The 24159-nt window shown below is 45.7% G+C and overlaps 1 protein-coding gene across 1 annotated transcript in view; it reads left to right on the top strand.

Annotated features, from left to right (window-relative positions):
* Nucleotides 1-543: 543 nt before the first annotated feature.
* The window catches only part of LOC121555836 (importin subunit alpha-7), a 34730-nt gene continuing 11114 nt past the window's right edge, over nucleotides 544-24159 (top strand). The window contains exons 1-8 of the mRNA XM_041869681.2: nucleotides 544-634; nucleotides 10778-10911; nucleotides 11021-11216; nucleotides 11930-12024; nucleotides 12235-12366; nucleotides 12716-12804; nucleotides 12938-13037; nucleotides 22927-23090. Coding sequence (XP_041725615.1) covers nucleotides 631-634; nucleotides 10778-10911; nucleotides 11021-11216; nucleotides 11930-12024; nucleotides 12235-12366; nucleotides 12716-12804; nucleotides 12938-13037; nucleotides 22927-23090 — 914 coding nt within the window. The 5' untranslated portion in view covers nucleotides 544-630. The remainder of the gene's footprint in view (nucleotides 635-10777; nucleotides 10912-11020; nucleotides 11217-11929; nucleotides 12025-12234; nucleotides 12367-12715; nucleotides 12805-12937; nucleotides 13038-22926; nucleotides 23091-24159) is intronic.

Genomic DNA, 24159 nt, shown 5'->3' with positions numbered 1-24159 from the left:
CGTCATACCCAAGAAGACTCAAGGCTGTAAGTACTGATTAAAGGGTCTGAATACTTATGTAAACGTGATATTTCAGTTTTGTATTTTTAATACATTTGCTAAAATGTCTAAAAAACTATTTTTGCTTTGTCATTATGGGCTATTGTGTGTAAATTGATGGGCAGTCTGTCATGGAAAGAGCAGGTGTTCCAAATGTTTTGTACACTCAGCGTAGGCTGTGAATTTGCCTCTACAGCCAGGAACATCTTTTCAATCATTGCTTGGATGTTGAATTACATTTGTTGATTTTTCATTATGAAATATTCATGAAAACAGTGCACGTTACATTAAAACTTTAAACTTTAAACTTGGACAACTTTATCAAATATCATAAAAACCTTCCACTGATAGAATTTGTGACAAAGGTTTTGTGCAATCATTTATTATTATTATTATTATTTAATTAACAGTAGTGTCGTATTCGCGCCCCCTAGCGTCCGTGGGAAACAGTGGTATAAAATATGTCATCTCTCGCCTTCCGTATTTCTCCGACGACATATTGTCTGTGAGGAGCAAAATCTGGAAAGCAAAGGAAGAGGATTACTAGTTATTTATAAACAACACACGAAGTATCTGTCATTTAAGACAAAAATGGGTGAGTTACGATGTTGTGTTTCTAGGGCCGTCTATGATCGTATGCTTCATACACCGGGGCGAGAGAATACCGAGCGTTCGAATAAATGCTTGTCAAATCCCAGAAGCTAAGTTAACGCTAGCTCCCTAGTTAACGTAAATAGCAAGCTAAAATGATTGTTTATAATATTATCGAAATGATAGGTGTGTTCATCTACAAATGGTCACCTTTCCTGGTACAGTGTTACATTGTTTAGACGACGTTTTCTTCAAGAAAGTAACGTTAGAGATAGCTGTCGAAATTGCCACATTTAACGCTAACGTTACATGCATCGCATGCTAGCTAGTAAGCCTTTTGCTGTGTGTTAGAAGGTAACGTTAGCACGGAAGCTAACTAGTACGCAAGTGGTTAGCCATATTATATAACAGGTTTTGCTCGTTAACTGTCAATTTAACTAGGTATTGAAGTTAGCAACCTGCCATACCCCTGTTACTTTTATATTGACACTCAGTGTTAGCTAGGGCGGGCCACACCTACGTTATTGTGTTGACACGCTAGCTATCGTAACGTTAACTAGTTGGCTAGTTAGCTAGCTACAGCTTCTCAAACGTTGCTACCACATGAGGTTCATAACTGAACTAACGTAACTAGCTAGCAAGCTATCATTATCCATTGAATTTAATGCAGTGTCACATTTGTGTCACAAGACAGTGACCAAAGTGATGACTGCTGCTCAAGACAGCTAGCTAGCCAGAAGTTATTTCTAGTCTGTTTTATTTTGAACTCAATGTTAGCCACATGCCAAAACTCAGACACGTGGGAAAGATGCTCCATGCTCTATTGATAGTGTAATAGAGATGTCTCTGCTATTTAGGCAGATATTTGTCCTGTTTTGAGAGGGGAGGGAGAGAGAATACAGGAACATACTGCACATAGGAGCGCAAGAGAGTGGTACTGATAGAAAATACTGGTAGGTTGTCAGTGTGTGTGACCAGTAGAGATAATTAACATTATCACCTAGCTACACCAGTATCAACAACACTTTCTTTCCGGTTTTCTTTGTCCTCAACATATCTGAGACCCTCTGACTTGTTGCTTCTTTCTCTCCAACTTTCCCCTCTCTCTCATATCTGACTGTCCTTAACTTTGCTCCTTCTTTCTCACTCTTTCCCCCCCCCCCCTTTTCTCTCCCTCGCCCTCTCACACTCTCTCTCCACTTGTAAAAGTGGTTAGATTCATCATGCATGAGACGACATGTCGTTATCAGACAGTTGCCCTTGTGTTGTGGCTCACCTCTCCTCTGGCCAAACTAGTTTGTACTCACTGAGCAACATCAACATGCCAATCGCCCTCTGTGCAGTTGGTGTTTGAAGAGTTTAAGTTGTATTAATCATATGTATGGGAAACACATGGTATACATCGTCAACCAAATGCTTACTTGCTGGTTCTGTCTCGACAATGCAACAACAATAAGAAATTATTAAATATCTGAATAAGAACAAAGTAAATGTTTCAGTAGAATAGAATAACAAATTAGCATAAGTATAATACAGGAAGGCACAATTTATATTATAACATTTACACATGTATCAGGGAAGCGGGGATTGGGGGGGCAATTGTTTAAATTGTGCAGTATTAGCAATAGTAAACGAGTCTGGTAGCAGCAGTTGTGGTGTGTGTGTGTGTCTATGTGGATATACACTACCAGTCAAAAGTTTGGACACCTACTCATTGAAGTGTTTTACATTGTAGAATAATAGTGAAGACGTCAAAACTATGAAATTACACATACGGAATCATGTAGTAAACAAAAGTGTTAAACAGATCAAAATATATTTTATATTTGAGGTTCTTCAAATAGCCAGCCTTTGCCTTGATGACAGCTTTACACACTCTTGGCATTCTCTCAACCAGCTTCACCTGGAATGCTTTTCCAACAGTCTTGAAGGAGTTCCCACATATGCTGAGCACTTGTTGGCTGCTTTTCTTTCACTCTGCAGTCCGACTCATCCCAAACCATCTCAATTTGGTTGAGGTTGGGGGGATTGTGGAGGCCAGGTCATCTGATGCAGCACTCCATCACTCACCTTCTTAGTAAAATAGCCCTTACACATCCTGGAGGTGTGTTGGGTCATTGTCCTGTTGAAAAACAAATGATAGTCCCTCTAAGCCCAAACCAGATGGGATGGCGTATCACTCAGTCAAAAAACGAAAAACTCCATGAACTGTTGAAAACCCCCTAAATTCAACATAACAACCCTTTATAACCAGCATACTAGGTGTGTTGTCTTTTATTTGAAAAACCCAATTGGAAAAACAACAGCCAAAAATAGCCAGGCCCCACTTAATTTTGTAGCTCACTTTTACGACCTAAATACTGCCTAACTCCACTACTGCTCCCCCTAGCCCTGGGCAACATTCCAATCTAATTCCTCAAAATTAATCCGTAAAACCACTCAAAATTCCTCGAGTATACCATGATTATTTAATTGATTACCCTAAATCTGCTACATGTGATCTCATCTCAAATGATCCATTATCAATTATTTGATCAACCCCCTAGGAAAATCTGTCTCCCCTTCTGTTGGTCCTGTCGCCCCTGTAAATGTCATATTTCATTCATTAGCCAATACAATCACATACTCTGTGTAAGTAAGACATTATACTTTATCCCAGGAATCCCCTTAACATAATGCTATAGGAGACGTCCATCAATCCTGGAAGACACTATATAATACCACGTTTCATTAAGTTCACTACACCTTCTAATATACAGTGGGGAAAAAAGTATTTAGTCAGCCACCAATTGTGCAAGTTCTCCCACTTAAAAAGATGAGGCCTGTAATTTTCATCATAGGTACACGTCAACTATGACATACAAAATGAGAAGAAAAAATCCAGAAAATCACATTGTAGGATTTTTAATGAATTTATTTGCAAATTATGGTGGAAAATAAGTATTTGGTCAATAACAAAAGTTTCTCAATACTTTGTTATATACCCTTTGTTGGCAATGACACAGGTCAAACGTTTTCTGTAAGTCTTCACAAGGTTTTCACACACTGTTGCTGGTGTTTTGGCCCATTCCTCCATGCAGATCTCCTCTAGAGCAGTGATGTTTTGGGGGCTGTCGCTGGGCAACAAGACTTTCAACTCCCCTCCAAAGATTTTCTATGGGGTTGAGATCAGGAGACTGGCTAGGCCACTCCAGGACCTTGAAATGCTTCTTACGAAGCCACTCCTTCGTTGCCCGGGCGGTGTGTTTGGGATCATTGTCATGCTGAAAGACCCAGCCACGTTTCATCTTCAATGTCCCTTGCTTATGGAAGGAGGTTTTCACTCAATCTCACGATACATGGCCCCATTCATTCTTTCCTTTACACGGATCAGTCGTCCTGGTCCCTTTGCAGAAAAACAGCCCCCAAAGCATGATGTTTCCACCCCCATGCTTCACAGTAGGTATGGTGTTCTTTGGATGCAACTCAGCATTCTTTGTCCTCCAAACACGAACGAGTTGAGTTTTTACCAAAAAGTTCTATTTTGGTTTCATCTGACCATATGACATTCTCCCAATCCTCTTCTGGATCATCCAAATGCACTCTAGCAAACTTCAGACGGGCCTGGACATGTACTGGCTTAAGCAGGGGGACACGTCTGGCACTGCAGGGATTTGAGTCCCTGGCGGCGTAGTGTGTTACTGATGGTAGGCTTTGTTACTTTGGTCCCAGCTCTCTGCAGGTCATTCACTAGGTCCCCCGTGTGGTTCTGGGATTTTTGCTCACCGTTCTTGTGATCATTTTGACCCCACGGGGTGAGATCTTGCGTGGAGCCCCAGATCGAGGGAGATTATCAGTGGTCTTGTATGTCTTCCATTTCCTAATAATTGCTCCCACAGTTGATTTCTTCAAACCAAGCTGCTTACCTATTGCAGATTCAGTCTTCCCAGCCTGTTGCAGGTCTACAATTTTGTTTTTGGTGTCCTTTGACAGCTCTTTGGTCTTGGCCATAGTGGAGTGTGACTGTTTGAGGTTGTGGACAGGTGTATTTTATACTGATAACAAGTTCAAACAGGTGCCATTAATACAGGTAAAGAAGTTGTTACAGGTCTGTGAGAGCCAGAAATCTTGATTGTTTGTAGGTGACCAAATACTTATTTTCCACCATAATTTGCAAATAAATTCATAAAAATCCTACAATGTGATTTTCTGGATTAAATTCTCAATTTGTCTGTCATAGATGATGTGTACCTATGATGAAAATTACAGGCCTCTCTCATCTTTTTAAGTGGGAGAACTTGCACAATTGGTGGCTGACTAAATACTTTTTTCCCCCCACTGGAGGTCTGTAACAGTTTGGATCTAGAGTGTCACCCCCTTTGAAGAGGGGGATGACCGCGGCAGCTTTCCAATCTCTGGGGATCTCAGACGATACGAAAGAGAGGTTGAACAGGCTAGTAATAGGGGTTGCGACAATTTCAACGGCTAATTTTAGAAAGAAAGGGTCCAGATTGTCTAGGCCAGCTGATTTGTAAGGGTCCAGATTTTGCAGCTCTTTCAGAACATCAGCTATCTGAATTTGGGTGAAGGAGAAGCGGGGGGAACATGGGCAAGTTACAGCGGAGGGTGCAGAGCTGGTGGCCTGGGTAGGAGTAGCCAGGTGGAAAGCATCGCCAGCCGTAGCCAAACGCTTGTTAAAATTTTCGATTATCGTAGATTTAACGGTAGTGACAGTGTTTCCTAGCCTCAGTGCAGTGGGCAGCTGGGAGGAGGTGCTCTTATTCTCCAGTGTCCCAAAACATTTTGGAGTTAGTGCTACAGGATGCACATTTCTGTTTAAAAAGGTTAGCCTTTGCTTTCCTAACTGATTGTGTATATTGGTTCCTGACTTCCCTGAAAAGTTGCGTATCGCGGGGGCTGTTCAATGCTAATGCAGTACGCCACAGGATATTTTTGTGCTGATCAAGGGCAGTCAAGTCTGGGGTGAACCAGGGGCTATATCTGTTCTTAGTTCTGAATTTTTTGAATGGGGCATGCTTATTTAAGATGGAGAGGAAAGCACTTTTAAAGAACAACCAGGCATCCTCTACTGACGGAATGAGGTCAATATCCATCCAGAATACCCAGAAAGTACTGAGTAAGGGTCTTAATACTTATGTAAATGTGATATTTCAATTTCTAAAAATCTATTTTTTCTTTGTCATCATGGGGTATTGTGTGTAGATGTGGGGGTTTATCTAATCAATTTTAGAGTAAGGCTGTAGCAGAACAATGGGGAAAAAGTGACGGGGTCTGAATACTTTCCGAATGCATTGTATATAGTGCTATTTATAGTTTTGTTTTAAACCATTTTCATTAAACTTAGTCCTCCTGTATGTTGGTAGCCTAAGATTTTCACTGTACCCTGCAATCAGGTTGTTATCCCGACACCATAATGCCAGTTCACTTGCCTCCTCCTTATAGGCTGACTTGTTGTTGGTTACAACCGTGGTGTCGTCAGCAAACTTGATAATTGAGTTTGTGTCGCGCAAATCCTCGCAGTCGTGGTTGAACAGGAAGTACAGCTGAGGGCTGAGGACACACCCCTGGGGGGCCCGTGTTTAAAAGTCCGTTTGGAGGAGGTGTTGTTGCCAATCCTCACAGCCTGTGGTCTGCCCATCAGGAAGTCCAGGATCCAGTTGCAGAGAGTACTGTCCAGACCCAGGGCTCTGAGCTTGGTGTCGTTTTCTTGGAGGGAACAATAGTGTTGAATGCTAAAACTGTAGTCAGTGAACAACATTAGGCTTGGGCGGTATACTGTATACCAAATAGCCACGGGATGGCGGTATACTGTATACCAAATAGCCACGGGATGGCGGTATACTGTATACCAAATAGCCACGGGATGGTTTTTCAATCCCGTAAACACCGTTGAAAATATTTAGTTGGAAGTTTTTCTAAAAATATATATTTGTAGCTTTTACATTTAGTTAAATACATTCGGCGGAAAATAGCTTAATTTTCATCAGATGACAACAGAAGTGCAACGCTATTTGGCTGGCAGCCACAAATAAATGAGCTTACAATGAAAAACCAAGGTATTTTTTGGCCGAAACGATGCATGGCCATCATATCTCTTCTGTTTATCATTGAAGGAATGTAGGAAAGCTACGTTTCCTAATGTTTTTCTTCAAGTTAATCTTAGGCTTGCTACAGCGAGAAAAGTAGCTCCACGTCAGTCAGAGCGTTGTCTGTTGATAGAACGCCCGTTTCGCTGAATTCTCATCCGAGTGGAGAAGTGCAACTGAAGCACAACATTTAGTCTGATTCCGAGCAGAAATTACAATAAGAAGTATTTTAGATCTGCGTTTTAAGATATTTCTTAATCGTTTTTATTTATTTTCCTGCTTGGAAAAACTCAGAATTCTGCTTTAATGCAATCCCTAAGTGTCACGAGAATTTCTATCTCTAATTCAACCTAAGCTTGAATCATTACCAGAGGTTGTAAGTCTCTGGTTTTAAACATAAATGATTCAAGGTCCACAACCAGCAAGAATGATCTGTATTTTTATTCATGGAGAGCTCTGGCGCCAAAACCCATACACTCCTGTTTTATACCTCTTGACACACAAAGGCACTTTGCTCCGCCCACCTTTAGGAGGCTTTCTTAAACAGTTTCCACCTTTCTCCTTCACCCTGGAATGTTTAGTCCCCCCCCTCTGTTAGTGGGTTGACACTACATTACAATTCTAACACAGTTTACACATTTATACTGTATTTGGGGTGAAATCCTTTAGTCATTATTCTTAAAATACAAATTAATCTAACACTAAGTTTTAACTTGCTAGTTATCCAAGTAAGTGGCTGAATTAATAAAGGTGGACGGGGCATCATATTGTGTTAGCTTTCTGCCTTGTTTGAGAAGTCAAAGCCCGTTGGATGAGTTATCTGTACGGCTGCCAGTGCTATCTTGATTTCCTTGTGTTTTTCCTCTCCTCTCTGTTCTCGGCTCGTCTGCTCCTCCCCACCTCTTCTCCGAGCAGAGCAGGCTCGTTGCCCTAGCGACTCCAGACTCCACACAGACACAGCGTGTACACATGCTGCCCCAGAGCCAGTACTGTTCTTCCTTCAGACGAGCATACCTCAAAACTTTGTTCATTTGCACAATGTCTCTCGTTAACATTCGCTTGTAAATGTCCAAACTCACCAAAAATGACATTCGGTAGCTCCTACCTGTGTGTAACTTTGAGCTATATTGCCTGTCTTTGTAACTAGTTAATTTTTATTTGTGCTCGTTAGCATATTTTAACAGCCTCCATGGAAATTCGCTATAACTTGCGCTAATTCGATTAGCATTCTGGTGTACTAAGCCGGTAATACCGTAAATCCCGGGACGAGAGGAGGACTGTATGACGATATGAAACATTCTCACATAGGTGTTCCTCTTGTCCAGATGTGTTAGGGCCGTGTGAGTAGCGATGGAAAAATGGCATCTTCCATGGATCTGTTGGAGTGGTGAAGCAGATCGGCCATGACCAGCCTCTCCAAGCACTTCTTGAAGAGGGGGCCACGGGGGCGATCGTCAGTTGGGCATGTCACCTTCGTTTGGACACTAGGATGATGGTGTTCTCCTTGAAGCAAGTGTGGACTACAGCCTGGGACAGGGACAGGTTGAAGTGTGTATGTGTGGGCTAAGTCCGACTGTATTACTGGCATTTCTTCCAGTTCGCTGCCCTCTCACTCCTGACTTTCTGAGTCTCCAGGTAGAAGTTCCCCACAGGCACAGATCTAGGATCCGCTTAATTCCCTCCAACTCTAACCTTAACCAATGGGATGAATGCTGATTTAACTGCCAGAATGACCGTAGATCAGTGTCTATGGGGGGGGAAACATCATCCTACTTCGTTTCATAGGAGGGTTGCCCTCTTTTTTTAAAATCTCCTCTGTGTCTAGACTTGGCCGTCTGTCTGTGAGGGCCATTGCCAAAACAGGAGCATTCACATCAGGACTCACCCACCATAACTGTGTTGGGTTGCCTAAATACATAGAATGCCCCTGGCCCAATCCAAACCAAACTGGTTTCTAGTGTGGACTCCGCTCAAGCCTCTTCTGTTGTATTGGGAGAGTTTATTTCATTAGTTTTATAATGATCTCACAGCAGACCTAAACATGGGAGGCTAAAGCCTCACCCCTCCTCACAGGGATGATCACTCTGTATCAGATAGAGGGGAAAGTCAAGGCTTCCATCCGCAAGCGGATGGGCGTGCGTGATACCATCTGGACACATCACGATCACACACACCGAATACTGCAGCGGGCCTGGGGGCGAGGGAGCAACAGCGCTCCAATCATTACAGGAGGCCTCTGTGTGGCTAATGCTGATTTATTCTAAAAAATATTCTGATTTAATTAAACATGTATTTTAAAGTCATGTGAAGGTTATCCATCCCTGTGGTCGTGGTGGCTGGCAGACAGAATGCCAGGTAGTTGCATTAGAAGAAGAGGCCACAAAGGACCTGGATGACTCCTTTTTAGATCCGGCTTCTCCAATTGGTGGCCCGCGGGTGGTTTTATTTGGCCCCCCAATTTTAAATATAATTTTCATTGTTGGACATAAGACTGTAGAAAGACCAGGAAATCAGCTCCGAGTGATTTTACACAATTGGAAGAAAGGTTTGAAATGGTTGTTTTAGTGAAATATTATATTTGCTTGGGCTTCTTGCAGGCAATTTGCAGCCTAATAAAAAAATTGTCCCGTGGTTGAATGTAGTTTATGATCCCTGCTTTAGAAGCTACAGGTTGAAGCCAATGGGCAGTTGGGCATTCCCTGCCCTCCCCTATATATATATATATATATATATATATATACACACACACACACACACACACACACACACACATTAGGGCCGGGACCATACCAGTATTGACATATTCGTTACTATTGTGGCAAGGAAACGAAACGCAAAGCGGATTTAACTTATTTAGGAAAACAGTCCTAATGTTGGAAACAAACATGTTGTCATCCAGAGTCACATGTATTTATTTTCCAAGCTATGGTGGACAATATTTTACATACATCAGGTTTTTAAAGGACCATAGAGTTTATTCTGCTTCATGTTTTCATATTTGCTGTGACTCTGGTCCGGTGCCTAGTCAGGCAGCTTCTGGTGCCATGACTGCACAAATGCTGAGTTGGGGCAGTTTCGTCGGCGGTCAGGCGGCTGGCTGATCAGGCACTTCCTGCTAACTCTGCGATTAACTCCCTTGAATAAATGTTTGTTTTGTCTGCCAGCTGACTGCTGGAGAATAGAGCTCTGTCTGTGGTCTGCATCTGTATGTGTGGGGCTGTGTAGTCTGTATGTGTGGGGCTGTGTAGTCTGTATGTGTGGGGCTGTGTAGTCTGTATGTGTGGGGCTGTGTAGTCTGTATGTGTGTAGTCTGTATGTGTGGGGCTGTGTAGTCTGTATGTGTGTAGTCTGTATGTGTGTAGTCTGTATGTGTGGGGCACTGTATTCTGTATGTGTGTAGTCTGTATGTGTGGGGCAGTGGTAGTCTGTATGTGTGGGGCAGTGTAGTCTGTGTGTGTGTGGGGCAGTGTAGTCTGTATGTGTGTAGTCTGTGTGTGTGTGGGGCAGTGTAGTCTGTATGTGTGTAGTCTGTATGTGTGGGGCAGTGGTAGTCTGTATGTGTGGGGCAGTGTAGTCTGTGTGTGGGGCAGTGTAGTCTGTGTGTGTGTGGGGCAGTGTAGTCTGTATGTGTGGGGCAGTGTAGTCTGTATGTGTGTAGTCTCTATGTGTGGGGCAGTGTAGTCTGTGTGTGTGTGGGGCAGTGTAGTCTGTGTGTGTGTGTGTGTGGGGCAGTGTAGTCTGTGTGTGTGTGGGGCAGTGTAGTCTGTGTGTGTGTTTTTAGGTTTATGATAGTCAGAGAGAAGGTAACTTAGGCTACATGTAAGCCTGTATTTGCATATCTGGTGTGTGAGTGCGGGGCATGTTTATACTGGGTCATCACCAAGTGTACACCCTGGGATCTGAGACATGCACTGACTTGTTCCTTCTCTTGTCCCTGCTCTTCCTGGCGACTGTTGCTGGACTTCATTTTTTTTGTTAAAGGCCTAACCGTGCTGTGTAAGATGTGGATTGGATTAGTAGAAGTGATTGTATTAAAGATGATCTAACGTGTCTTGTTTCAGAGCCGTCAGCCAGTCCAGCGAAGGATAACCACAGGATGAACAGCTACAAGAACAAAGCCCTGAATGTGGAGGAGATGAGGCGCAGGAGAGAGGAGGAAGGAATCCAGCTTAGGAAGCAAAAACGAGAGCAACAGGTACACAACATAACCCACCTGTATAGCACCTAGCACGGCTAGCCACACCTAGCCTAGGCAGATGCACACACAGACACTCATCTGCTGTTTCTCTCCTGTATTTGGCCAGCTCTTCAAGAGGAGAAACGTTGACATGTTGAACGAGGAGGGAGGCATGTTTGAGAGTCCACTGGTCGACTCGTATGTGGACTCCACAGCCACAGAGGAAGGAGTCCTGACTAGACACCTGGTGGAGATGCTCTTCTCAGAGGACCCAGAGCTCCAACTCACCACAACACAGACGTTCAGGAAACTACTGTCCAAAGGTACCTGGCTGTTCAGTGAATATCATCAGGATATCCTGTAGCCTGTCTGTGTATGGCCGTGCTCGTCACTCCTGGTCCTGGTGACCCTCGGGGGTGTTGTCACTCCTGGTCCTGGGGACCCTCGGGGGTGTTGTCACTCCTGGTCCTGGTGACCCTCGGGGGTGTTGTCACTCCTGGTCCTGGTGACCCTCGGGGGTGTTGTCACTCCTGGTCCTGGGGACCCTCGGGGGTGTTGTCACTCCTGGTCCTGAGGACCCTCGGGGGTGTTGTCACTCCTGGTCCTGGTGACCCTCGGGGGTGTTGTCACTCCTGGTCCTGGTGACCCTCGGGGGTGTTGTCACTCCTGGTCCTGGTGACCCTCGGGGGTGTTGTCACTCCTGGTCCTGGTGACCCTCGGGGGTGTTGTCACTCCTGGTCCTGGTGACCCTCGGGGGGGTGTTGTCACTCCTGGTCCTGGTGACCCTCGGGGGTGTTGTCACTCCTGGTCCTGGGGACCCTCGGGGGTGTTGTCACTCCTGGTCCTGGGGACCCTCGGGGGTGTTGTCACTCCTGGTCCTGGTGACCCTCGGGGGTCTGCAGGCTGTTGCTCCAAGCCCAGCCCGGCACTAGCACAGCTGATTCAGCTACCTCCCTCTTGGGTGGTGAAGGTTGTGAGTCCATGGTGCTAATTGTTAGACCGTTACTCATATATTCTGTGTCTGATCTTGTTCCAGAACCCAATCCACCTATTGACGAGGTCATCAACACCCCAGGCATTGTAGAGAGGTTGGTAGAGTTCCTGAAGACGAGCGTCAACTGCACATTACAGGTGAGACCTCGGAATATTAGGAAACGTTTTTATTGGTAAAATAGAAAAGTTAACCCAGACAAGTACTGGAAACCTAGAAGGATGGTCAGGCTTTAATTGGCTGTTTATCCATTGTGGATATCATTGTAAATTATTGCTGTCTACAATAACATGTTGTCAAGTTTTATTATCAATACCAATGTGTCATTAATAAAGTCTCTGTCTGTGTAGTTTGAGGCGGCGTGGGCGCTGACCAACATAGCATCAGGTACGTCCATGCAGACTAACATAGTAATCGAGGCGGGAGCAGTACCCATCTTCATAGAACTACTCAACTCTGACGTTGAAGATGTTCAGGAACAGGTAAGACAAGGCATTCCACACTACATCTAAACAGGCATGGAAAAATGGATTACCAGACCATCTATCATTTCTACCTAGTTGTGGAATTGGAACCGCTCTCTCCCTCCCCCGCTCTCTCCCTCTCCCTCTCCCTCCCCCTCCCCCGCTCTCTCCCTCTCTCTCGTTCTCCCTCCCCCCGCTCTCTCTCTCGCTCTCCCTCCCCCGCGCTCTCTCTCTCCCTCCCCCGCTCTCTCTCTCCCTCCCCTGCGCTCTCTCTGCTCTCCCCGTCTCTCTCTCTCTCTCGCTCCCCCGCTCTCTCTCTCTCCCTCCCCCGCGCTCTCGTCTCTCTCTCTCCCTCCCTCTCTCTCAGGCAGTGTGGGCTTTGGGTAACATAGCAGGGGACAGTGCAGTGTGCAGAGACTACGTACTCAACTGTAATATCCTACCACCACTATTAATGTGAGTACACAATCACACACTACTGTTGTGTGTATCAGTGTAATCAGAGCGGAGGTCCTGTGTCATCTGATGTTATCTACTACTCCACATAAGACGTTCACTCGTGGTTCCTCTCCCCTGTTCCTCTCTCCAGGCTTCTGACCAAATCCACCAGACTGACCATGACTAGGAATGCAGTGTGGGCTCTGTCTAACCTGTGCAGGGGAAAGAGCCCCCCACCTGTATTTGAGAAGGTAACACACAAACCCCTAACCCCACCCACAGTCCCAAACCCCCCCCCCCCCTAGGAGTGCTGGTCTAGGATCATTTAGATCGTAATTAATAAAATAACATGGACCGGGGGGTCCTAGTACTGCAAGGTCCAGGGTCAAGGCAAACCCTCTGCATGTCTCCACTATGTTAACACAGCTTCAGACATATTTCACATTTCTAGAATCGGTTGGAGCCAGAGAAGTACTGTTGGTGTAGTCACAACATTATAATAGGATCAGTATCTGATTTGATACACTTAGTAGTATTAACACCTCTCTGTTTTGGTACGTCCTGAATAATATGAATGATGAAGTCAGTCTTTTGGCATCCATGTACCTATGGACCCTGCTCTCAAGTAGTGCACTATGTAGGGAATGAGTATGCCGTGGAGCTTGTCTGTAATGCTGTGTTACGCCTGCCTGTTAGCTAGCTGATGGTTGAATCTGCTAGTGACTCTGGCCAGCCAGAACATAACAGCTGCAGTGACTCGGACTGAGCATGTGACCAGGGAATGGTATGTGAAGAGGCAGGAGTTTTCTCTCACCCTGTGAATCTCTCAAAAGTCTAAAGGATTATTCCTCTCTCTTTCCACTCGGTTTCTCTATTGGCTATGAGAGGGACAAGAAGCCATTTTAGACCTGAGATTCACTCTGTGTGGGAGGATGTGGCCCAATAGCCTACTCTTAGATGGTTCCCTGTCAACTTTCCCCTAGTCACAGTAACTCATTTAATGGGCTGTTATAGTGTCAGAGAGGGCATAGTATTCAGCCCTATCAGTAGAACTAGAGGAGAGGAGATGAGATGAGAAGGAGAGAGCATGTTAGCGTATCAGTTTCTCATATCGAAATCATTGACTCATCCCTACGCATTCTACAAAGAGAATATCGGAGTTCAGAACCATAATGTCAGATCTGTCTGTTAACTTAAAATGACACGACGACTAGGTTCCAGTTTAACAACGTTTACTAAACCGTATTTCCACAGCACACGGTTGCCATTGCACTCGTGCCAGGTCCTTCGACAGTGAGACTACCGCACAGGCATACTAACAACAGACTGATAACAGAAATATAGAGATACTTAAAACATTAACTTAACATTCTCCCACTTTTTTCTTTTAAAGACAAATAAAACATCAACAAAATAATTAAATGTCCCAAGTATTATTTAAGGTACCCATTACAAATGGGTTGTGTGACAAAGTTTAAAAAAAAACATTTGTATTACTCAAGCTGCCACTTTCCATTACTTGAGTGCCTTTAGGAGCACAAGACCGGATGCTCCCTGTTTAGTCAGACAGTCAACAAGCTGTCCCTTTTGTGGCCGACCACAGAATCCGCTGGATTCTCCGTGTGCTTGAATAAGTTCCTTGATGCTGCTAATCTCAAGACAACAAGTATTTTCTCTGTGATAGACCTGGTTGACTTGACAGCGTCAACGAAGGAGTAGTCGTCAGTGACACAAACTACAGGGTAGAATGTGCCGTTTTGTCTCACCAGCGGTAAGCGCTGAGAACAGAGTTGCCAGAAAGATGGCATTGTCAATTCCGTCCGCCAGAGCAAGGGTTTCTCCGGCAAGTGTGCTTCGGACAACATTTCTGATCCTTTTTGACTGCCAACAGATAGGTGAGAATCTTCCTTCTTCACCCATTAACACGACTAGATGTTCACCTTTTTGTGTGCCTCTATCTGGAAGCATCACTGAAGACCACTAGTTTCAGAGTCATCTTTTCCAACATGCTGAAACTTCAGTCACTTGTTTGTGATTTTCAGTTTTATTGAACAACTTTTGTTTGCCTCATGAACGGTTTGTGCAGTGGCGTGGTTTTGCGTTGGATGCCAAGTTGCAGCCATCAAACATTACATCAGGTCTACTCTGTCTAGCAACCTGTAGAATTTGACCTGTCTTTGACCTCCAATTGATCAGCTTCAATTCCACAGGGGGGAATTGTTACTGCTCTTGAAGAGTCCATGTGGATGGGTTTGAAGATTCTTGATATAGCTTTCCTGTTGCATCAGTATTGTTCCGTCAACTGTAATAAACACTATGGCAACATTACAAAAAATATAATGTTCTTCTCGGCCGACCTGAGGTGTGGAGTCACAGTTGTAGCAAAGGTCTGTGAAGCCACCCCAGATGAAGTCCCCAACATGACAGGCAAGTACTCCAGTCACATTGCAGTCTTGATCAAGCCAATAGATAGACTGCAGGATCCACTTGTGACATTTCTCCACCTGTACTCGGCATCGTTGCCTTTTTTTTGTACCAGTAGAGGGATGCATCTGCCAGGCCGTACACACACCTTTTTTGTTTGTTTGTTTGTTTCCACCGTGTTCCTTCGCGCTTAGCTTCAGGCGGAGGTTGGATGTGAATGTCCCTTGACAGCTCTGTTCCCTGCAAAAAAATATGCAATTTTTCCTCCAATTGCTGAGCTCCTCTAGTTTAGCTGAGTCAAATGACACGTCGTTTGTTTCAAGTACATCATCATTTTGAATGACGTTCTGTTTTTCTCAATTTTTCCATTGGTTCAACTCTGAGATTATCTACAAGCGACAGGTCAGCTGACCCTGTTGTACCAGAAAGTGTAGCTGGTTCAGAGAAGTTGTACCAGTTCTGGTGTTTTCCTTTTGGCTGTTCCTGCTCGTCCAATGACGGTTGCTGTATGTGAAATACCACTTTCTCTGTCCATGTATTTAACAGTTTTGTCCGGTTTTCAAATTGGAACAACCATGTTGTCTTAACACGTGGCTGTTGTTGAACGTTTTCCTCATTTGAACCCTCAACAGTATTACCTGTGTCATGGTTGAAGGTCTCTGCTCCCATTTCCTGTTTCAGTGTCCATATCATTGGATGCGACATCTGGTGGGTTTTGTGTCTGTTAAAGTGTTCTTTCTGTCATTTTCAGTAGTGATTCTCAGCAACAGCCCCTCCATCTTGTTGATCATTTACTTTCCGCAATCCTGAGTGAGGCACCCTGACAATGGTGCCTCACAAATATCACCACACCATCTTGGCCAATGACGACTCCCGGTCCTTTCCACTCTTGACAGTCAACTCATTTGTTGTACACTTTGTTTCCAGTCTCGTACTTCTCATGGGTGGGTAGAAGCCGTTTTACGCAGAGCCCTGCGAACTCTCTCTGAACACTCCGCTTCAGTGAATGCTTTTCTCGCTGCATGTAGTGCTGAAAGGTGTTGTCCCACCCATTGCACTCACACTGGTCCCTTCTAGTGCTGGTGGCTTGTCAGCCAGTACAGAGGGAAGGTTAGGGTTCTGCCCGAACTCTAGTAGGTGGTATGGGCTGTAGCCATGAACATTGTGCATTTTTAGTTTTTTGCCATCAAAGCCCAATCTTGGGCTGTTTTCCAGTCACATCCATTGTCTTGCTTCACTTTCAGCATGATCTCTGTGAGTGTTTGATTATGTCTCTCCAGAAGTTAATTGCTCCATGCAGCAGTTGTCTTTACTTCCATGTCGAATTTCTCAGCCATTTCTCTTTATTTCGTTATTATTGAATTCTCCTCCGTTGTCACTGTACAATTTCTGGGGCGGGCCATGCAATGCACTCTTATCCAGGAATGAATGAAGTGCTTGACGATTTCACTGGGTTTCTTTTTGTATTCACAATGCTTCCAGCGCTGAAGCGTGTGAAGTGGTCGATTTTTTTATGTGAAGGTACCACACACTAGGTCCTAGCTCATGTAGATCTGCAGCCACTGGAAGCCAGTGGCAAACCAACAGCTGGTCTGGCCTTAGGTTTGCTGTTCTTCTGGCATGTCTCACAACTGTCAACTATCTACCGTAGAATGGAAATACTGTCGTCATTATTCCCAGAACTGCTTGAGTAATTTCTGAAGTCTGTCAACTTGTAGCATGTCCAAACTGTTTGAGGTTTTAACAATACTTTGTGTTTTTCCCTCTGTGTTCATGTTCTCTGTGACTGTCAGAATCTCCATGTGCTCTGTGTCCGTCAATCTCGTTTTTTTACATGGACTCTGTGTGATTGTCTTTTGTCTAAAATGTTTACACAATAGTGTCCTGAGGTAGTAAGTTCAAAGGTCACTGGTTGTTTAAACATCACTGCCTTGTCATTTTTTATGTCTACTACAGCCTCTGCCTTCTTGAGGGAAGCTTTGCTTAATAGTAAGGGGATATCTACAGGGACCACCTCTGTTTCAATGTGACACTTAGTCTGACCAATTTTTGCTGGTACCTTGACTCTCTTGGTAGAATGGACGATTCTCCCATCTCCAAATTTGAAAGCTCTGTTGCTCGGTGTGTCAATCATATTTTGTACTTTCATATTTAGTTCACTGACATGGCTATCAAGCCATTTTGGACCACACACTGTGCAGTATCAATCACAGCAGATCCTAAGGATTCAACTGTAAAGATCTCAGTATCAGAAGCAGATTCGTTTGAAACAGTGTGATGTAACACTGCTCCATCACTTGTGTTTTTACATGTTCCTCTGTTAGTTTTAACGTGTTCATTTTTTTACGAGGACAGTCTTTAACCCGATGCTAAGAGCTTTGACAAATGGCACATTTTGATCTCCTTCCATACCTGTCCAGTGGATTTCCCGACGGGCAATGGCGCCCTCATCTGGTTGTCTTGAGAACGTGACTTGTTGGGGCCTTTTCTCTGCAGCTCAGTGTAATATGCCACATCACTCGCATGCATTCCATCTGGCGCGAGGGACGTCTTCTCACAAAACAAAGTATTTTTAGTGCCGACTTCATTGACGCGAAAGTCAGCGCAGTACAAGCGGTCAAAGCCAACTTTCTCCTTACCATCCAGACAGGCAGTATCTAGCAACTTGGAAAGCTAACACTGCATCCGGGGGAAACCATGTTGTACTTGCGCATCTTATTAGATACATTATATATAATCCTATTAGACCTCTGTTCGAAATCAATGATGTAGTCCGTCATTGCAACCGAAATGTCTCTAGTGTAACACCGTCAAAGTTTGAATATGCCCCGTAGGCTTTCTCTTCTTTTAAGAAACACAGATTCCAGTGCTCTGATCAAAGTTCCCATGGATATTTCCAGTGCTGTATCTCTCGCTCTTCCCTCGAGCGATAATTCCACCGCAAGTGCTTGCTTTTTCTCGTCCAGATTAGTAACGCGTGTTAACCCGTGTCCAGATTCCAAGTTAATTATTCCAACTCTCACATGACCTCTTCTCGTCGAAGCCAGGTGGCACAGTGTAGTTATTAACCATCCTCCGCTACCAATGTTTAACTTAAAATGACACGACGACTTGGTAAAAGTTTTTAACCATGTTTACTAAACCGTATTTCCACAGCACACGGTTGCCATTGCACTCAGGCCAGGTCCTTCGACAGTGAGACTACCGCACAGGCATATTAATAACAGAGTGATAGCACCGTAATAACAGAAACATGTAGAGATACTTAAAACATGAACTTAACACTGTTCTATCAGAATGAGAATATCAAACAGAGTTCAGAGCGTGACGTCATATCGGAAATGAATGCTTCATCCAATATGACGTGTGACCGCTGTGATCAGCAAGCTGCATCCCCTAACCAGCCATTACTCTCCATCAATGTTCCATCAAAAGAAAATTGGGACAGCAAATTTCAGGTCTGCTGAGCACAAACCTGAACGTTGTAAAACATTCTGTGCAACTTCTGGCGTGCGTTTACTGTGAACACTGAGGCTGTACCCACATTCATTTACTGTTTTTAACAATGGCCAAGTAGGCTACGTGATCATAATGTAGGCCTACCAGAGTGGCCTACCATCAAAAACAATGGGGGGAAAGGATTACATAACATTTTAACATGTAAATAGCTGTTCTTTCATTCAGCAACCAATGTGTGGTGTTCAATGTAGGCCTACATTCCATGAGACTTTTGAAAAAAAACATGCAGGGCTTGACATTAACCTGTTTATCCACTTGCCCTTCAGACAAGGAGGTGACTGAACATTTTGTTTGATGCAAGAAACCACTTTACAAAATAAAAATGCATTATTATTCTTAAACCATTATTACAGAGAATCAGACAAATTATGCTACCCTCTGCCTATTGGCTACTTAGCTTATTCAAGCCTGTCTCAAAATACAACACTGCCCCTTTCAGACAGGAAAATAAAGCTCTTTACCTGACTTGCTTTTCAAAGATGTCTAGAAATGTATATGTGTTGTGCTCTTGTAGGAAGCAATCACTCCCCTATTGCTGACTACGAATGATCTATAACGGGGCTAATAACTCACTAACTAGCAAAGGATATGAACTAAATGTGCACACGTGGCTACTTGCAGCTCTCGCTTTGATCTCAAAACAAGTGCATCTACTCACGACCGCTCATACTGTAAACACAGTTGAGTTCAGTGAATAGCACATCCAAATATGTAATGACACTTTTTACATCATGCCCATCTTTTCTTTTTATTGGCCAGTCTGAGATATTTTCTTTGCAACTCTGCCTAGAAGGTCAGCATCCCGGAGTCGCCTCTTCACTGTTGACGTTGAGACTGGTGTTTTGCGGGTACTATTTAATGAAGCTGTCAGTTTGAGGACCTGTGAGACGTCTGATTCTCAAACTAGACACACTAATGTATTTGTCCTCTTGCTCAGTTGTGCACCGGGGCCTCCCACTCCTCTTTCTATTCTGGTTAGAGCCCGTTTGCTCTGTTCTATGAAGGGAGTAGTACACAGCGTTGTACGAGATCTTCAGTTTCTTGGCAATTTCTCACATGGAATAGCCTTCATTTCTCAGAACAAGAATAGACAGACGAGTTTCAGAAGAAAGTTATTTGTTTCTGGCCATTTTGAGCCTGTAATCGAACCCACAATTGCTGATGCTCCATATACTCAACTAGTATCAAGAAGGCCAGTTTTATTGCTTCTTTAATCAGCACAACAGTTTTCAGCTGTGCTAACATAATTGCAAAAGGGACAAGGACATCCCAGCCGGCCAAACCCTCCCCTAACCCTGACGATGCTGGGCCAATTGTGCACCGCCTCATGGGTCTCCCGGCTGCGACACAGCCCGGGATCGAACCCGGATCTGTAGTGACGCCTCTAGCACTGCAATGCAGTGCCTTAGACCGCTGTGCCACTCGGGAGGCAGAACGGCAAGGACCGGCCCTGACTAACGGGGGAAAACTCTAGAAAAGTTGAGTGAAGTTCAATCTCATGCTTTTCTGCACGGGCTGATATTTATTATGCGCAGCAGTCCCGGGGGAGCAGTTTAGAGGGAACATAACTCTCCATCTGCTCTTTCTGTTTTTTAAAATGTAATTTAGCCATGGTGGCGAGCTGGGGTGTAATTTAGCTGTGACGGTGAGCTGGGGTCTAATTTAGCCATGGTGGCGAGCTGGGGTGTAATTTAGCTGTGACGGTGAGCTGGGGTGTAAATTAGCTGTGACGGTGAGCTGGGGTGTAATTTAGCAGTGACGGTGAGCTGGGGTGTAATTTAGCTGTGACGGTGAGCTGGGGTGTAATTTAGCTGTGACGGTGAGCTGGGGTGTAAATTAGCTGTGACGGTGAGCTGGGGTGTAATTTAGCTGTGACGGTGAGCTGGGGTGTAATTTAGCTGTGACGGTGAGCTGGGGTGTAATTTAGCTGTGACGGCGGGCTGGGGTGTAATTTAGCTGTGACGGCGAGCTGGGGTGTAATTTAGCTGTGACGGCGAGCTGGGGTGTAATTTAGCTGTGACGGCGAGCTGGGGTGTAAATTAGCTGTGACGGTGAGCTGGGGTGTAATTTAGCTGTGACGGTGGGCTGGGGTGTAATTTAGCTGTGACGGTGAGCTGGGGTGTAAATTAGCTGTGACGGTGAGCTGGGGTGTAATTTAGCAGTGACGGCGAGCTGGGGTGTAATTTAGCTGTGACGGTGAGCTGGGGTGTAATTTAGCTGTGACGGTGAGCTGGGGTGTAATTTAGCTGTGACGGTGAGCTGGGGTGTAAATTAGCTGTGACGGTGAGCTGGGGTGTAATTTAGCTGTGACGGCGAGCTGGGGTGTAATTTAGCTGTGACGGTGAGCTGGGGTGTAATTTAGCTGTGACGGTGAGCTGGGGTGTAATTTAGCTGTGACGGCGAGCTGGGGTGTAATTTAGCTGTGACGGCGAGCTGGGGTGTAATTTAGCTGTGACGGCGAGCTGGGGTGTAATTTAGCTGTGACGGCGAGCTGGGGTGTAATTTAGCTGTGACTGTGAGCTGGGGTGTAATTTAGCTGTGACGGTGAGCTGGGGTGTAATTTAGCTGTGACTGTGAGCTGGGGTGTAATTTAGCTGTGACGGCGAGCTGGGGTGTAATTTAGCTGTGACTGTGAGCTGGGGTGTAATTTAGCTGTGACGGCGAGCTGGGGTGTAATTTAGCTGTGACTGTGAGCTGGGGTGTAATTTAGCTGTGACGGTGAGCTGGGGTGTGCAGACACTGAGTCTTGTTACATTTTTCATTATTGGAGCATCTCACAGCGCGCGCAAAGTGAATACATTGTATCTTTTCATTTTGTCTATTCGAACCAAGAGCATAGGCCAATCTGACACACAGTCACAGAGGAAAAACAGAGCACATAGACAGTCATGCTTGCGCCTTTTTATATTGCAGAACAACTGTCTCTCTAGCTCAGCTGGTAGAGCACGGCGCTTGTAACGCCAAGGTAGTGGGTTCGATCCCCGGGACCACCCATACACAAAAATGTATGCACGCATGACTGTAAGTCGCTTTGGATAAAAGCGTCTGCTAAATGGCATATTATATTATATTATATTATATTACCAGAGCTACCCTTTCCCCTTTTTACCACATCCATTTCATAAACCATGGTGCGGGCCGTTTTTTTAACTAATTGTTGGACGCACATTTGTGCTTTGATAACAAACTGTGTTGTCTAGTCATGTTACCTAGCTAGCTAATATCCTGGTAGCTTGACCAATATGCACACATTTGTATGGCACAGGAAAACCGTAAAAGGGGTAGATGGCTTAGTCGAAGAGATGTGCTTCAAAGGTAGGATGCATATGCTCTTTGACCTTTTAGACAGGAACAGGTGCCAGGCCGGGACACTCCCACTACGGCAGAGCCTCCAGTGACGTCAGCACTGTCAACTTTGACCCCTTCAGAAGTGTTGGTCAGGTTCCCTTTAGTGACAGTGGACAAGCGAGACAATCATGTAGACAGGTGTCAATGTGAAGATTTTGGCCTTAATTGTTCTGAGAAGTGTTGTTGATCACCATGTCATTATTCCTACTGAGGGATTGAACCATTTTGGGGTTCAGGGTCTCTTCAGGAAAACGTCAAACTTCACTCACACACTCTTAGAGCCCACAGCAACAGTTCCTCTGTCCCCCTGTCTGTCCACAGGTCTTAACAGCGTCTCTGTCCCCCTGTCTGTCCACAGGTCTTAACAGCGTCTCTGTCCCCGTGTCTGCAAGTCCTGTCTAGACTGTTGTTCAGCAGTGATCCAGACCTGTTAGCGGATGCCTGCTGGGCCCTGTCCTATTTCTGATGGACCACACACTAACTGTCCCCATCTGTCCTCTGTCCCCCCAGGTGTCCCCCTGTCTGCAAGTCCTGTCTAGACTGTTGTTCAGCAGTGATCCAGACCTGTTAGCGGATGCCTGCTGGGCCCTGTCCTACCTCTGATGGACCACACACTAACTGTCCCCATCTGTCCTCTGTCCCCCCAGGTGTCCCCCTGTCTGCAAGTCCTGTCTAGACTGTTGTTCAGCAGTGATCCAGACCTGTTAGCGGACGCCTGCTGGGCCCTGTCCTACCTCTGATGGACCACACACTACTGTCCCCATCTGTCCTCTGTCCCCGTGTCCCTTTTAGACCTTCCTTCTGATGGACCACACACTAACTGTCCCCATCTGTCCTCTGTCCCCCCAGGTGTCCCCCTGTCTGCAAGTCCTGTCTAGACTGTTGTTCAGCAGTGATCCAGACCTGTTAGCGGACGCCTGCTGGGCCCTGTCCTACCTCTCTGATGGACCCAACGAGAAGATCCAGGCTGTCATCAACTCCGGCGTCTGCAGGCGCCTCGTAGAGCTGCTCATGTAAGAGAGTGTGTCTGCAGGCAGGTCGTAGAGCTGCTGGTGTGTGTGTGTGTCTGCAGGCAGGTCGTAGAGCTGCTGGTGTGTGTGTGTGTGTCTGCAGGCAGGTCGTAGAGCTGCTGGTGTGTGTGTGTGTCTGCAGGCAGGTCGTAGAGCTGCTGGTGTGTGTGTGTGCAGGCAGGTCGTAGAGCTGCTGGTGTGTGTGTGTGTCTGCAGGCAGGTCGTAGAGCTGCTGGTGTGTGTGTGTGTGTGTGCAGGCAGGTCGTAGAGCTGCTGGTGTGTGTGTGTGTGTGCAGGCAGGTCGTAGAGCTGCTGGTGTGTGTGTGTGTGTGCAGGCAGGTCGTAGAGCTGCTGGTGTGTGTGTCTGCAGGCAGGTCGTAGAGCTGCTGGTGTGTGTGTGTGTGTGCAGGCAGGTCGTAGAGCTGCTGGTGTGTGTGTCTGCAGGCAGGTCGTAGAGCTGCTGGTGTGTGTGTGTGTGTGTGTCTGCAGGCAGGTCGTAGAGCTGCTGGTGTGTGTGTGTGTCTGCAGGCAGGTCGTAGAGCTGCTGGTGTGTGTGTGTGCTGCAGGCAGGTCGTAGAGCTGCTGGTGTGTGTGTGTGTGTGTCTGCAGGCAGGTCGTAGAGCTGCTGGTGTGTGTGTGTGTGTGTGTGCAGGCAGGTCGTAGAGCTGCTGGTGTGTGTGTGTGTGTCTGCAGGCAGGTCGTAGAGCTGCTGGTGTGTGTGTGTGCAGGCAGGTCGTAGAGCTGCTGGTGTGTGTGTGTGTGTGTCTGCAGGCAGGTCGTAGAGCTGCTGGTGTGTGTGTGTGTCTGCAGGCAGGTCGTAGAGCTGCTGGTGTGTGTGTGTGTCTGCAGGCAGGTCGTAGAGCTGCTGGTGTGTGTGTGTGTCTGCAGGCAGGTCGTAGAGCTGCTGGTGTGTGTGTGTGTCTGCAGGCAGGTCGTAGAGCTGCTGGTGTGTGTGTGTGTCTGCAGGCAGGTCGTAGAGCTGCTGGTGTGTGTGTGTCTGCAGGCAGGTCGTAGAGCTGCTGGTGTGTGTGTGTGTGTGCAGGCAGGTCGTAGAGCTGCTGGTGTGTGTGTG

Source organism: Coregonus clupeaformis, chromosome 8 (genome assembly GCF_020615455.1).
Source record: "Coregonus clupeaformis isolate EN_2021a chromosome 8, ASM2061545v1, whole genome shotgun sequence".
Lineage (NCBI taxonomy): Eukaryota > Metazoa > Chordata > Actinopteri > Salmoniformes > Salmonidae > Coregonus > Coregonus clupeaformis.
This window is presented reverse-complemented; position numbering and strand designations above follow the sequence as displayed.